Raw genomic sequence first — 13700 nt, forward strand, 5'->3', positions numbered from 1 at the left:
TTTTCTTGGCCTAGTTATGGTTTACGTGGTTCAATTTTTTTTAAATCTGAAGAATATTATTTTTTATTTTTTTTTCTTTTTTGAAAGCATATCTCAAGGAATATTATTGTGTAATTTTGTTATTTTCGTTTCAATGTGTATATTATTATATTGGCTATCTAATATCTATATGATCAAATGTTTATAATAGTATATGAGTGAAGCAAATTGTACTGAAATTTTAGCAGAGAATTAAATAGAGCATCCTTATTAGATAGACACATAAAGAGAGAGAGATTTATAGATAAGTAAAAGAATATGGAGATTACAATGTATTGTAGATAAGTAAAAGAAAATTCTACAATAAAAATGAAATTCTCCTAGAGAATTACATAGATTATCCATTCATCCTTTTAGCCCTTCTTGATTCTACATGACCACGAAGACAACGAAGAGAAGAATACACAACAAATGTGAATGAAGTGTTAGTCACTTAGATAATTGTTGTTATATTATGGTAAGTGAAACATAAAAATGACAAAAGCATAAGCATTTTTTCAATATATGTAGGTGTTACGCTCTAGGCTAAATTAAATGACCAAGAATCCACGATTGTATATGATTTTTGTATACCAATATTGTGCAAAATTATCAAACTGGTTAAGAATATTTTGTGTCAAAAAAAAAATCCAAGTTGTTAATTGATATAGAATTTGTTTTTGTACTCGATCTCTTCTTTAAGTTTTGAAATGCTACTTGAAATCTTCATTTTAGAGTGAGTGAAACATAAATCCATGAACATTTTTTGATAAATATATTATGTGGTGTTTTGATAGATTTGTCTTGTCTTGTTTCAAAATATTCATATTCTTATTATTTTTTATTATTACATAGTTTAAAATATCGATATTCAAACGTGTATATTGAAAACTGGAAAAGAATAAATGAGAAAAATGAAAAGTAACGAATTGGAGAGAGTATCAAATTGTTTTTAAAACCTAGTTTTGATGCCAATTCAGATATTTAACCAATTCAAAGCAATTCTAGTTTTAGTAGACTTTAGAGCTACATACACAAGTCAATTAAATGTAATAATTTTAATTAAAAGTTAATTTAGTAGACTTTTAGAATCTCATACAAAAGTCATATTTATTTATTTACTCATTTGTTTAATTTGTCTATGTGGTACCCTTTTCCATATATATAAAATCAAATTTTAGTAGATTATTACTCATCACATTTCTTCCTTTCATTCTTTCTCTTTATTATTCTAGGGCTCTTTTTTCCTCTAATTTCTAGTGTTTCCAAACACAAATTGAAACACATGAAAACAGAAAAACCAATTCTCACCTTTTAATTTCAAAAACTAACACAATTAGCTCAAGCTATCAAACAAACTAACTTAAGCTAATTACACAAGCCACATTATACGACTCTCAAAAATCTAAAATACCTAAACCGTAAACTAACAGTGATATCGAACAAGTCCTCAGTTTTTTTTTTTTTTTTTTTTTTTTTGATCCATGGATGGACTTGGACCAACAATAGCCCATAACTCCATAACTTCAAAACAAATTTCCATTAATTATAGGCCCACTCCTTTAAACAATTTAAAATGTACAAAAACAAAATAAAAAAATTGCTATTGGTTTTCTAGTCATTTTGTTTCTCTCTCCTCTAATTTTCCCTCTACCTTTGAACACTCGATGTATCTAGCTAGTCGCCGGCTTTCCACCGGATCAACGCCGTCAACGGCGGCGGCTGCGACGGCGCTTCGGTCAACATGGCTGAGATTCTACTCGTCTTCGTTTCGTGAAGAGCGTGACACTTTTGGGCCTATCAATGTTCCCTCTGATAAGTTAGTTCGTTTTTCTCTCTCTTCCCTTTTCAATCATTTTGATATTAACTTGTATAAATTTATGTTGTTCTTGTTGTTTATTTGATTTTTTGATGATTTTGTAATTTTAGGATTTTTGTGATTTAATATTTGTTGATAAGTTGTGGAAATGTTTATGAAATTGGGGTGCCATTACTTTTTTATGGGGTGCTAGATCTTGTTTATTATAGAGAGATGAATTGGGTTTAGTGTATGTTAATTAGATTGAATTATTTTCGTGCTGATTGATTGAATTAGGTTGTATTAAAAATGGGTTTACAAGATTTAGGCAAGTTGGGTGAGAGGACAAATGGTGATTTTCGAGTGTTGTGATCAGTTCACCTTATCTGATTACATTGGAGTGTGTGAATTATTGCAATGATGCTGTAATTGTGGAGTGGTTCAATATAACAAGGTCGGCGAATTCATGGTTGTGTAGTTGTTTTAGTTACCTGATGTGTAGCAGTTTGTAGGTGATATTGGATTATGGGTATGATGTTATGATTGTAGTCTTGTAGATAAACCTCTTACTATGTATATTTGAAAGGGCTATGTGCAAGAGCATGAGAGTTGTGAAATGGATCGTATTATCTTGTTAGATGTTTGCATATTTTAAATGAGAAGTAATGAATCCGAGTACTCGAGAGTTTTTTGATGTTAGGAGAAATACAGGTTTGCTTCAGCTCAGATGTTTTTAAATAAGCTGAGTTATTTAAATATAGAATTATAGACTAGATTTAGAACAACTTATGAGATACTTATGCATGAACTTCTTGTTGCTTGAATTGCTTTCTGAAAATTGGTCACTATTCATCAATCATTGTGAAGCCTTACAACATTTTGGTTGTTGCGATTGAGTTTTCCAGATTGTGGGGTGCTCAAACTCAGAGATCACTACAGAACTTTGAAATTGGTGGGGACCGTGAACGTATGCCTGAGCCTATTGTTCGAGCATTTGGAATTTTAAAGAAATGCGCGGCCAAGGTATCATATACTTTCGATTTTTTTCCTCTAAATGTCATAAAACATCTTGTACTTGGTGCCTTTGGAATGATCTTCTCATGACTGTATAAAACGCCAAAAAAAAAAAAAAAAAAAAAAAAAAAAAAGAGAGAAAAAAATAAAAATCATCTCCGTTGCTTGGCGATTTCCACATTCTTCAAAGAAATTTTGTTTTTTTCGTTTGTTTCATGGTGGTAAGTCAAAAATCATAGGTCTTCGCATGTATAGATCATGACTGGCAATCTAGTTAGCATTCTGGACTTAGCTTAATTACATCTAATGATGTATCGCTGCAGGTGAATATGCAATATGGCCTTGATCCAACAATAGGAAATGCAATAATGCAAGCTGCCCAGGAAGTGGCTGAGGGAAAATTAAACGATCATTTCCCTCTTGTAGTGTGGCAAACTGGCAGTGGCACACAAAGCAACATGAATGCCAATGAGGTTAGTGCTCTTGGGCTACTTCAAGATATTTAATGGACTTGTGAAGCTTTCATCCTTTCTTCTTTGGGATGTATGTGGTACATATATATTTTGTGCTGATAATGTATGCTTATGTGCAGGTTATTGCAAATAGGGCAGCTGAAATCCTTGGACATACACGTGGTGGGAAATTTGTGCATCCTAATGACCATGTTAATAGGTCACAGTCCTCTAATGACACTTTCCCAACTGTAAGTGCTTTTCATAGTCTTAGTTCTTTTAGTTTAGTATGACATTATATCTGCATCTCAATGTAAATCTATTGAAGGATATGAAGGATCTTCTTAATGGTTAAGTTCCACTTCAAAATTGTGTGGCTAAATTCCACTTCAAGATTGTGTCGGTTCTGACTGAGATGGATGATGCATAAGTTTCTGCATAAAAATTATTAGTTTCTTGTGCCACTGGTGTTGATTTGTCACATTCTGTTCAGGTGATGCACATTGCAGCAGCTATGGAAATAAATTCGCGATTTGTGCCAAACTTGAAGAATTTACATTCTTCACTTCATGCTAAAGTGAGTGATACCGAAGTCCGTTTTTAAAATTTTGTGCAGACCTAATTGAGAAATGCATGATAAATCCATTATCCCCCCCCCCCCTACATGGCAATGTGCAGCAGCACACAAAGACAACTTGCAATAAAACTTACATGTTTCCTTTATTTGTTTATTTGGTGCATCGCTGCACTTCAAAGAGCTCTTGGTAAAGCCTTGTTGATCTTTTGGTTTGTGAGAAAATGGAAAAGTTAGAGCTGCACTTTTTTTTGATAATAATAACAGATTTCTTGGAAGGCTGAATAATACTTTTTACAGCTGTAATGTGTAATGAGTTATACATATTTTTCTAATAATATAATCAAATGGCTATATTGATGTAACAATGATGCTTGAAGGAGATGTATGTCAAAAATAACATTCTTAGATTATGTAAAGTAGAATGATTCTTGTAATAAGAAAGGCACTGAGCAAGAGCTGATGAAACTAATGCAAATAACAGCTAACAGGGGTAACAGCCTAACATCAATAGATTTTCCCTGAGTAGTTCATTCTGCATGGTTATTACTTATTACTCAATAGGTGCTACGTGTACATTATATTCTTCTTATTTGTGGTTTAGGTACTGATTGGTTTTTCATGCTTTTTATAGTCTGTTGAATTTAAAGATATAATTAAGATTGGGCGTACTCATACTCAAGATGCAACTCCTTTGACTCTTGGCCAAGAATTTAGTGGCTATTCTACACAAGTGAGTAATTTTCTTTTTATATCCTTATTCTCATAAGCTTTCTCCTCCTCTACGGCTCTACCTCCTCCCCCCCCCCCCCCCCCCCCCCCCCGCCCCTCTTGTTTTTTGGCATATTGCCCCTTTTTTTTTAATGATTAGTTTTATTTGGTCCTATGTCTTATTAGGTGATCTTTGGATCATTTGCAAGTAAACTTGTCATTACACTTGGGGTTTGAATTGTTGACTTCAATTTAACTTGATTCAATCCTTTTTCTATTTATAATTATGCATGGTGATTTCAGAAAGAAATAATAAATGTCCCCTTTATGTTAAGGCTTCCTACCTAGATATGGGTTGTCCTTCATAGCTTCTTAATTGATGTCTGCTACACTTGAATGTTGATTCAACTAAAACATATGGAGCTACCCACTATGTGAATGTACATGTAAATTGAATGCATGTGAGATGTAATAAATGGAATGACTGTAACATTGGTTTTTAGTAGACATTCTGGCCTGGTTATATCTTATCTGCAGATTCTCTTAACTTTTTCGTGTGGTTTCAGGTCAAGTATGGAATCGATAGAGTTCTACGCACTCTGCCTCATATGTATCAGGTAGAAACACTCAGTTTTTTTCCCCCTTTTTTCAACTTATTCTGTTACTTTGCCACTATTTACAGTTTTACTCTTTTGGCAGCTTGCACAAGGAGGCACTGCTGTAGGGACTGGATTAAACACAAAGAAAGGGTATGTGATCCTCATAGTGTCACAATGTGTTTAATTATTGGAAGTAATCACATGGGAGTATCAAAAAGTTCTCAGCTGCCTTTTTGTGTTTTATGAACCTGGTGCTTTCACTTGCCTAATTTCCAACCTCAGAGAATGTCAGAACAATAAACCTACTAGAGTTTGCTGTATATCATACAGATTGTCTTGGATGCTTGTGGTCGTATGCATTTGATGATAATGTTTTTCTTTTTTTTTTTTTTTTTTTTTTTGAAAATGTGTTAGGTTATATATGTCAGTATCAAGTTGGACCATCTTTCTTTTTCTGTTTTTTTTTTTTTTTTTTTTTTGGGGGGGGGGGGTGTTGCTTAAAGAATGGATTCTCAGGGAAATATAATTAGTTAATTTGTAGATAATTGAGATAGTTTTTGTCTCCTTAACAAAACCCACAGATATAAAAAGATCTGTGTAGCTACATATACAGAGTGTTTGTGTGAAGAATAAGTGGCATAATTGTTCAAATGCCATATCGGTTTATGTGGTAATACACTTTGCACTCCATCTGTGTAATATAGTATTTTGATCTTCCTTTTAATATCTTTCAGGTTTGATGTTAAGATTGCTGAAGCTGTTGCTGAAGAGACCAACTTACCTTTTGTGACTGCTGAAAACAAATTTGAAGCATTGGTTAGTGTCTGATGCCTCACTTCCTTTTTTGTGTTTAGTTTATTCTGTATTCAGTATGTTCACTGATTTGATAATTTATTAGGCTGCACATGATGCTTTTGTTGAAACAAGTGGTGCTCTCAACACTGTTGCTGCTTCTCTCATGAAGATCGCTAATGATATACGATTTTTAGGAAGGTATGATTTCTTAAACAATAGGATCTGGTATTTCATTTTCGTGATTATTATGGTTTTCTAATTGCTCGCCACTTATGCAGTGGTCCACGATGTGGTCTTGGTGAATTAATTCTTCCAGAAAATGAACCAGGGAGCAGTATTATGCCTGTAAAGTCCTTGTCTATCGTTGATCTTTCTTTATGTCATATTCCTCCCTACTCCCCTTTCAATTCTTATGTAGATCAATTCTATTAGGCCTAAAATAGTATTTAGTTCTAACCATTTTACTTTATCTATTACAGGGGAAGGTTAATCCTACACAGTGTGAGGCTATAACAATGGTCTGTGCTCAGGTAAAGATAACATAGTTCACCGTGTTTCATAGAAGCTATATGAAGGACAGGAATACCATGCTTTTCTTACATAATTTGCAAAAAAATCCACCTGTATTCTGCTATCAATTCGGTTGTCATATCATATTCATGGGTAGAAGTGTAGAACTGCCTTGATTTACATGGGAAATTTTCTATTTGTTGGTCACAACATTGTCATTGATCTTCCAGATGCTTACTCACAGGTAATGGGAAACCACGTAGCAGTAACTGTTGGAGGCTCAAATGGTCACTTTGAGCTAAATGTTTTCAAGCCCCTCATTGCAAATGCTCTTCTACATGTAAGTTTTATCACTAAATGATTGTATTCATTCCCCTTTTTTTTTTTCAATTTGAAGTAATATGCAAAGCTATCATCCAGCTCAAGTCCATGCAGTTAAAATGCTGCAATAACAGAGTGAATGTTTATCTAATTGATTTTTGATTTGATATGCAACAACTGTCTCTTGCTAGGTGTGCAAACACTTGCTCTGTTAAGATTACAGTATGTATTCCTTATTTTTTCTGTTGACGCTTCCAGTCAGTGAGATTGCTGGCGGATGCATCTGCTTCTTTTGAGAAGAATTGTGTTAGGGGAATTCAAGCCAACACGGAGAGAATTTCTAAGTTGCTAAATGAGGCAAGTGCACTGTAGTAACGTTGAACTAATTTCTTTAATCACTTATCTAATATCTTTGGATGTCAAGCTTAACTGATATTTTCGATTTTTCTTGATGTGTTGGCATTTATTCTTGCAGTCACTTATGCTTGTGACAGCTTTGAACCCTGTAAGTTATTGCTGGCCCCTTTACTCTTGATGGCTTCATAGACTCTGCTTCCTGTACTGACCATCTATGTTTGTGTCTCAGAAAATTGGTTATGACAATGCTGCTGCAGTTGCCAAGAAAGCACACAAAGAGGGAACTACATTAAAGGTAGTAATTGCTCTTCCTGACTAACAACTTTCTATGGATCAGCTTCTTATATTGCACCTTTTCTGTGGCCATTCACCAATAGACAGCTGTACCTTGATGTTATATGCATCTGAAAGCACAAGATAGATTGTATTTCTGTTAATCTTTCTTGAAGATTGTGATTTGACTTTAATTTTTTGAAGAAGAGGTGCAGAAGTCCAGTTTACAATTATATTCTTTGGTCAAGAATATGAATTTTGCAATGTTGTGCTTCAAAATGAAACTAGGTTGAAATCCACCATAACAAAACAATCTGCCTTGCAGGATGCTGCATTGAAGCTTGGAGTTCTTACAGAGGAAGAGTTCCACCAGCATGTCGTGCCTGAGAAAATGATTGGTCCCTCTGACTAATGGCGAAGAATTTTTTTAGCTTGAAGCATACTGTTGACAGCTGAGTGTTTTTACCCAATTTTGTCTGTTGATTCCAATTATAAGTTGGATAAGGGAATAACAAATCCAACAACAATGTAACGCAAGCAAACTTATTGAGTGGTCTGGGGCTTGGTTGGTTGGTTAGAGGCTTAGAGCAGGCACAATGTTGGATAGTCATTTACAAGGAAAAAGCCCCCATATTGTTTAAAGTAATAATGAAATTCAATCCATCATTTATCTTCCAACTAGATTAGGTCCCGTGCCATGCACGGTTATTTTAATTAATTCATATTTTCTTTTTATAAATTAATTTATGCATTTATGGCATACAAAATAAAAAGTTAATATCTTTGTAGAATAAATTATATTCCACCATAATTACACTTCTGTAAAAAGATTATTTAATTCCTTTTTAATCCGTACTTAATTGGGTAATAACATAAGAAAGGTAAATATATTATTGTTTGTTTATTTGGTTGGACAAAAAAAACTTTTCTTTTAAATAACTTCTTTAAATAAAATTTTCTAAATTAAAAAAAAAAAAATACTAAGGACATACCAGGAGATGACATGTGTCATTGCTGATGTGTCTTTTAGTATATAGTTATTGATGATTATTGATTGATTGATTGATGATTGATATCATTTTTATTTTTCATTTATCTTCCAATATCATAGATGATCTAGTTTCATTTTCATGGTCATTGTTTTATTTTATTTTTTTTGGTGCTCACGAGGGGCAAAGCCCCAGAAACAAAACAATAAATAAAACTACGGGGGAATAAACCGTGGCATAGCCACACCTACGACATCATCATGTAATATTCTCCCTAAAGCTAAAGGGGGGACTTGAATCAACTCCGTGGGGTTGTTCTGATTGACTCCTTGATTAGCAAGCCAATCTGCAGCTCTGTTAGCTTCTCTGTAAATATGATACACTTGAACCTGCCATTTATCATCATCGAGCATCTGCTTGCACTTCGAAATAATATGAGTAGCTTCCCCAACATACGTCTGATTGCCTTGATTGCATTTTCATGGTCATTGTCATGGTCATCAAACAGGTTCTTTGCTCAGGTCCGCTATTTTACTGAGGGTATGCTTACCCCAATTATGGTGGAGAAAAAAAAAATGATTTTATTTTAATTTAATTTTTTAAAATTTTATTATGAATGTATTTTACCAATAGGGTGGTGACACCGTGACACTTAGGTCCTCAGTCAGAGAAGAACTTGGAATATAGGAAGGGGAGGTGATGGTGATACCTACTGGTTTTGCATTTTGGGTGGTATTTTTTTAATTTCGTAAACGGATGGTAAATTCAATAAGTGGTGGATTTTGGGGTGATTTTTTTTGTTTTTTAAAAAAATATTCGAAAAAACTAGGCGTTTCAGCCTAAGGTATTCTAAAAAACTAGGCGTTTCCTGGGTTTCGAAATTTTTTTAAAAATTTATCGCGACGTACCGATTCCATACGGTTCGACGAGCGTCTAAGTTTGTGTTTCTTGTATTTCGTTGTTGTCCATAAGATCTAACGAAATTGATTTTGCAAAATTTAAAAAATTTGTTTGATTTTGAAACTCACGGTGGTTGGGGTGGTTGTTCGATGAGCGTTGGTGGCCGTTGACCACTAAAGAGAACGGTAAAAAGTTTTGTGTACGGTAAAAGTGTGAAATTGAGGTAAAATTAATTGTTTTTATAATCGTTATTATAAGGATAAATACGTAATTTTATTTTATTTTACGGGCGTTAGTTAGATATTTGAGGGCGATATTTAACAAGTCCCATTATTTTTTTTATTTTTTTATTTTTTTTTTGAAACAAAGCCCCAAAGGGAGCTATCAACTTTCATTCATAACATCAGCAGAGCAAATAGCAACAACCTGAGGAGGAAAGTTCATCTCCCACGAATTACAACCTACAACCCAAGGTAAACAATGAGCTAATTCATGTGCAACTCTATTTCCCTCCCTTCCCACAAAACTCCAACACACACTCTAACATACTACTCAAATGATAAACATCATCAAGGATCAAATGCAAACTACTCCTACCCTTCTCATGTGATGAAATTGCATTGACAGCTAGTCTAACCCCAAGGAAAAGCGCTTTGGCTTCAGCCATTTCTGGTGTCCAACGATCCTCCACCATCCAAGAAGCAGCAAGAAGGGGCTCACCTCTATCATCACGCACCAACGCACCAGCACAACTCCCTAATCCCTCACACGTACCCCCATCAACATTAAGCTTTACCCACCCTTCATCAGGGGCCTTCCAGCGCTTCTTCTGATTTCTTCCCACCCTCACCTTGCTGCCATCTTCCCCATTTAGATCTTGCATTAGCTTATGCACATACTCCATCGATCGAATTGGGTCACATTCGTCCTTCTCAAAAATCCAACGATTCCTCGCATCCCAAATCTTCCAACAGATAGTGAGAAAGAGACCATGCTCCTTTGAAGCCAACCGAGACAAACACGAAGCCACCATATCCCCAAAATTACAGAAAATCCCTTAAACATCACCCCCCAACTCACTAGCATCCCACATTAGCCGAGCAATTATGCAATCTCTCAAACAATGGAGCTCTGTCTCCTCACCAGCTTGACACAAAGAACAGACCGCGTCCCTCCCTGGTATTCTCTTGCTCAGCCCCACTAAGGTAGGTAATGCCCCTCTACACGCCCTCCACACAAACAATTTAACCCGAGGCAAAGTGTTTACGTGCCAAATTTTGTTCCAGAAACTAGCTCCCCCAGAGGTAGAAGCCACATTACCCACATCATAATCACCAAAGATCGCCCTATAAGCTGAACGCACCGAATATTCTCCATTCTTCTCGAGGTCCCAACAAATGGAGTCGGGCGGAAGACGGCAACTAATCGGAATGCTGAGGATACGCTCACATTCAAAAGGCAAAAAGAGCTCCTTGACTTTTCCTACATTCCACGAGGAGGTAGGTAAATGAATTAAATCACAAACACGAAGCTCCTCCGCTGCATTGCCCCTAGGAGATATTATCCTTCGAGATTGAGTATTTGGGATCCAAGGGCTCTTCCATACAGATATGTTCAACCCATCCCCAACACACCACCTCAAACCTCGATTCACAACCCACTTAGCCCCCCAAATACCACGCCAAGTATAACTTGGTAAATTACCAAGCTCCGACTCAAGATAATCCCCATGAGCAAAGTATCTAGCCTTAAAAATTCGAGCCATCAAACTCTCAGGATGCTGTAAAATACGCCAGGCCTGTTTACCAAGAAGGGCTAAATTAAAAGCTTTAAAATCACGAAACCCCAACCCTCCTACAACCTTAGGCTCACAAAGCTTCTTCCACGCAACCCAATGGATTTTCCGTTCACCCTTCTTTTGACCCCACCAAAAATTAGCCACTAACGAACGCAATTCATCACAAAAAGAGGAGGGAAATTTAAACACACTCATCGCATAGGTCGGAATAGATTGGGCAACTGCCTTAATCAAAACTTCACGACCCGCCTTAGAAAGAAATCCCCCTTTCCACCCTTGAAGCCGTTTGCGCAACTTCTCACGAACCCCTCTAGTAAGAGCTCTCTTGGACCTACCAATAACCGTCGGTAACCCCAAATATTTATCATGAACCTCCACCACATTCACTCCAAGTAATTCGGCTAGCTCCACCCTTCTCTGCTCTGGCACTCTTTTGCTAAAGGAAACGGTAGTTTTGCCAAGACTCACCATCTGGCTAGAAGCCATCTCACAAGTCTGCAATATTTCTCGGATAATATTCACCTCCTCCGCATTAGCTTTAGAGAAAATCACACTATCATCAGCAAAGAACAAATGTGACACAACTGGGGCAGTAGGAGCAACCTTAATCCCATGAATCCGACCCATCCCGACTGCATTATTCAGAAGACCCGACAAAGCCTCAGTACATAGAATAAAAAGATATGGGGAAAGTGGATCACCTTGCCGTAAACCCCTAGATGGAGTGAACTCCCCCGAAGGTGCACCATTTATCAAAACTGAGAACGAGACAGTCGACACACAATGTAGCACACGGTTCACCCAATTCTCAGCAAATCCCATTTTTTCCATAACCGCTCTCAGAAAATCCCACTCCACCCTATCATATGCTTTCGCCATATCCAATTTCAGAGCCATCGAACCACTCTCACTATTTGAATTTTTCATATGATGAAACAATTCAAATGCCACCAAAATATTGTCAGTGATTAACCTCCCCATAATAAATGCACTCTGATTAACAGAAGTAATATCAGAAAGAAAGACTTTCAAACGATTGGCAAGTACCTTAGTAATCAATTTGTACACCACATTGCAGAGACTAATTGGCCTAAAATCCGTCATACTCTCCGGGTCTTTTTTCTTGGGGATTAACACAATGAAGGTTTTATTAATAAACTCCGGGATCACAGCACCATTAAGCACATTAAGAACCAATGTAGTCACAGCAGGGCCAACAATATGCCAATAAGTTTGAAAGAATAGGGGACACATACCATCCGGACCCGGGGCCTTCAAAGGGTGCATCTGTTTGAGAGCCATTACCACTTCTTCCTTCGAATAAGCAGCACAAAGACCTTCATTCATTTCATCCGTCACCCTGCGATCTATCCCAGCCAAAGCTTCATCAAAACTAGAAGGCATCGAAGAAGTGAACAAGGTCCAAAAATAATCTGTAGCAACTCTTTGGACCTCCTCAACCCCTGAATGTCGCACTCCATCATCAGACACAAGCGAAGAGATTCTATTTTTGCTTCGGCGCTGCGAGGCTTTTCGATGAAAATAGCTCGAATTGCGGTCTCCTGCCTCCAACCATAATGCCCGAGATCTCTGTCTCCAATAAATCTCCTCCTGGTGCAAAAGGTCGTTAATCTCTCGCACCACCCTCCTTCTCTCTCTAACCCGAGCCTCACTCCGCCCACCCTTGTTTAACACCCCTAACCTCTTCCTCTTCTGCCGAATCTCCTTGAATATTTTTCCAAATTCCCTATTGCTCCAAAACCGAAGCTCAGCAGCACAAGCTTCCAGTTTCTGCTCCAGCAACGCACCTCCAAGCTGCCATGCCTGCGAAATCACCTCCTCACATCTCTCGTGCTCGGACCAAAGTTGTTCGAATCGAAAAATTTTCTCATCCACCCTTCTATTCTCCCCTTCTTGCTCATCAAGCACAACTTTAATTGGAGCATGGTCCGACCATTCTCGTTCCAAGTTAAACACCTTACTTCGAGAAAAAATATTCATCCAACTCTGATTAGCAAGAGCACGATCAAGCCGACACTGAATATTATCTCCCCCCCATTGTCCATTGTCATAAGTGAATGAGTAACCTGTGAAAGGAACATCCCTCAACTGGCAAGTATCAACCACCTCCCGAAAATTCTCCATTTGCCACAAAGCACGATCTCTCCCTCCCTTCTTCTCAAAATCCGACAAAATCTCATTATAATCACCCGCACAAAACCCACGCACTATCATCCTCATTAGCTAACGAAGACAACAAACTCCATGAAAGGTGACGATTATGGACCTCAGGCCATCCATAAAAACCGGTAAATCTCCAACGAGTTGAACCCAACCCTTTCACCACATTCACATCAATGTGGTGCTGCGACATAGAACGCAACTCAACATCGATCCCCTTCAACCAATACAAAGCCACACCACCAGCTCTACCCCTACAATCCACAGCTAAGCCATCATAACCCACAAGTTTTGATCGAATTTTAACCATCTCACCACTACTCAACTTCGTCTCCATCAAGAAAACTAGAGACGGGGCCTCTCTCCGTACTAAGTTCCGGAGATTATTAACTGCAGGGGTGTTGCCCAAT

General features: G+C 37.1%; 2 protein-coding genes across 2 annotated transcripts; one reads left to right on the top strand and one right to left on the bottom strand.

Moving 5' to 3' along the window:
- The first annotated feature begins 1619 nt into the window (after positions 1-1619).
- On the top strand, positions 1620-8100 carry LOC145616412 (fumarate hydratase 1, mitochondrial-like). Its single transcript, XM_081671123.1, has 17 exons — positions 1620-1837; positions 2722-2839; positions 3154-3303; positions 3423-3533; positions 3776-3859; positions 4491-4589; positions 5134-5184; positions 5267-5316; positions 5901-5982; positions 6065-6159; positions 6240-6306; positions 6441-6491; positions 6716-6811; positions 7051-7149; positions 7268-7297; positions 7379-7444; positions 7748-8100. Exons 1-17 carry the CDS (start codon positions 1686-1688, stop codon positions 7832-7834), a joined length of 1488 nt encoding a protein of 495 aa, XP_081527249.1. The 5' UTR covers positions 1620-1685; the 3' UTR covers positions 7835-8100.
- Positions 8101-9695: 1595 nt separating this feature from the next.
- On the bottom strand, positions 9696-10344 carry LOC145616808 (uncharacterized). The gene is made up of 2 exons (XM_081671532.1): positions 9861-10344; positions 9696-9772 (listed from the first exon to the last, which is right to left on the bottom strand). Exons 1-2 carry the CDS (start codon positions 10342-10344, stop codon positions 9696-9698), a joined length of 561 nt encoding a protein of 186 aa, XP_081527658.1.
- Between the last annotated feature and the right edge of the window lie 3356 nt (positions 10345-13700).

This window comes from Chenopodium album, chromosome 26, assembly GCF_948465745.1.
Source record: "Chenopodium album chromosome 26, dcCheAlbu1.1, whole genome shotgun sequence".
In the NCBI taxonomy this organism is placed as follows: domain Eukaryota; kingdom Viridiplantae; phylum Streptophyta; class Magnoliopsida; order Caryophyllales; family Amaranthaceae; genus Chenopodium; species Chenopodium album.

What these genes read in the sequence shown, in the direction of transcription:
- LOC145616412 (XM_081671123.1), top strand. Translation starts at nt 1,686, where the DNA reads ATGTATCTAGCTAGTCGCCGGCTTTCCACCGGATCAACGCCGTCAACG. An exon ending in TTAGTGGCTATTCTACACAA is followed by an intron (nt 4,590 to 5,133) that starts GTGAGTAATTTT and finishes GTGTGGTTTCAG; the next exon opens with GTCAAGTATGGAATCGATAG. An exon ending in GATATACGATTTTTAGGAAG is followed by an intron (nt 6,160 to 6,239) that starts GTATGATTTCTT and finishes CCACTTATGCAG; the next exon opens with TGGTCCACGATGTGGTCTTG.
- LOC145616808 (XM_081671532.1), bottom strand. Translation starts at nt 10,344, where the DNA reads ATGGTGGCTTCGTGTTTGTCTCGGTTGGCTTCAAAGGAGCATGGTCTC. An exon ending in TGATGTTTATCATTTGAGTA is followed by an intron (nt 9,773 to 9,860) that starts GTATGTTAGAGT and finishes CTTGGGTTGTAG; the next exon opens with GTTGTAATTCGTGGGAGATG.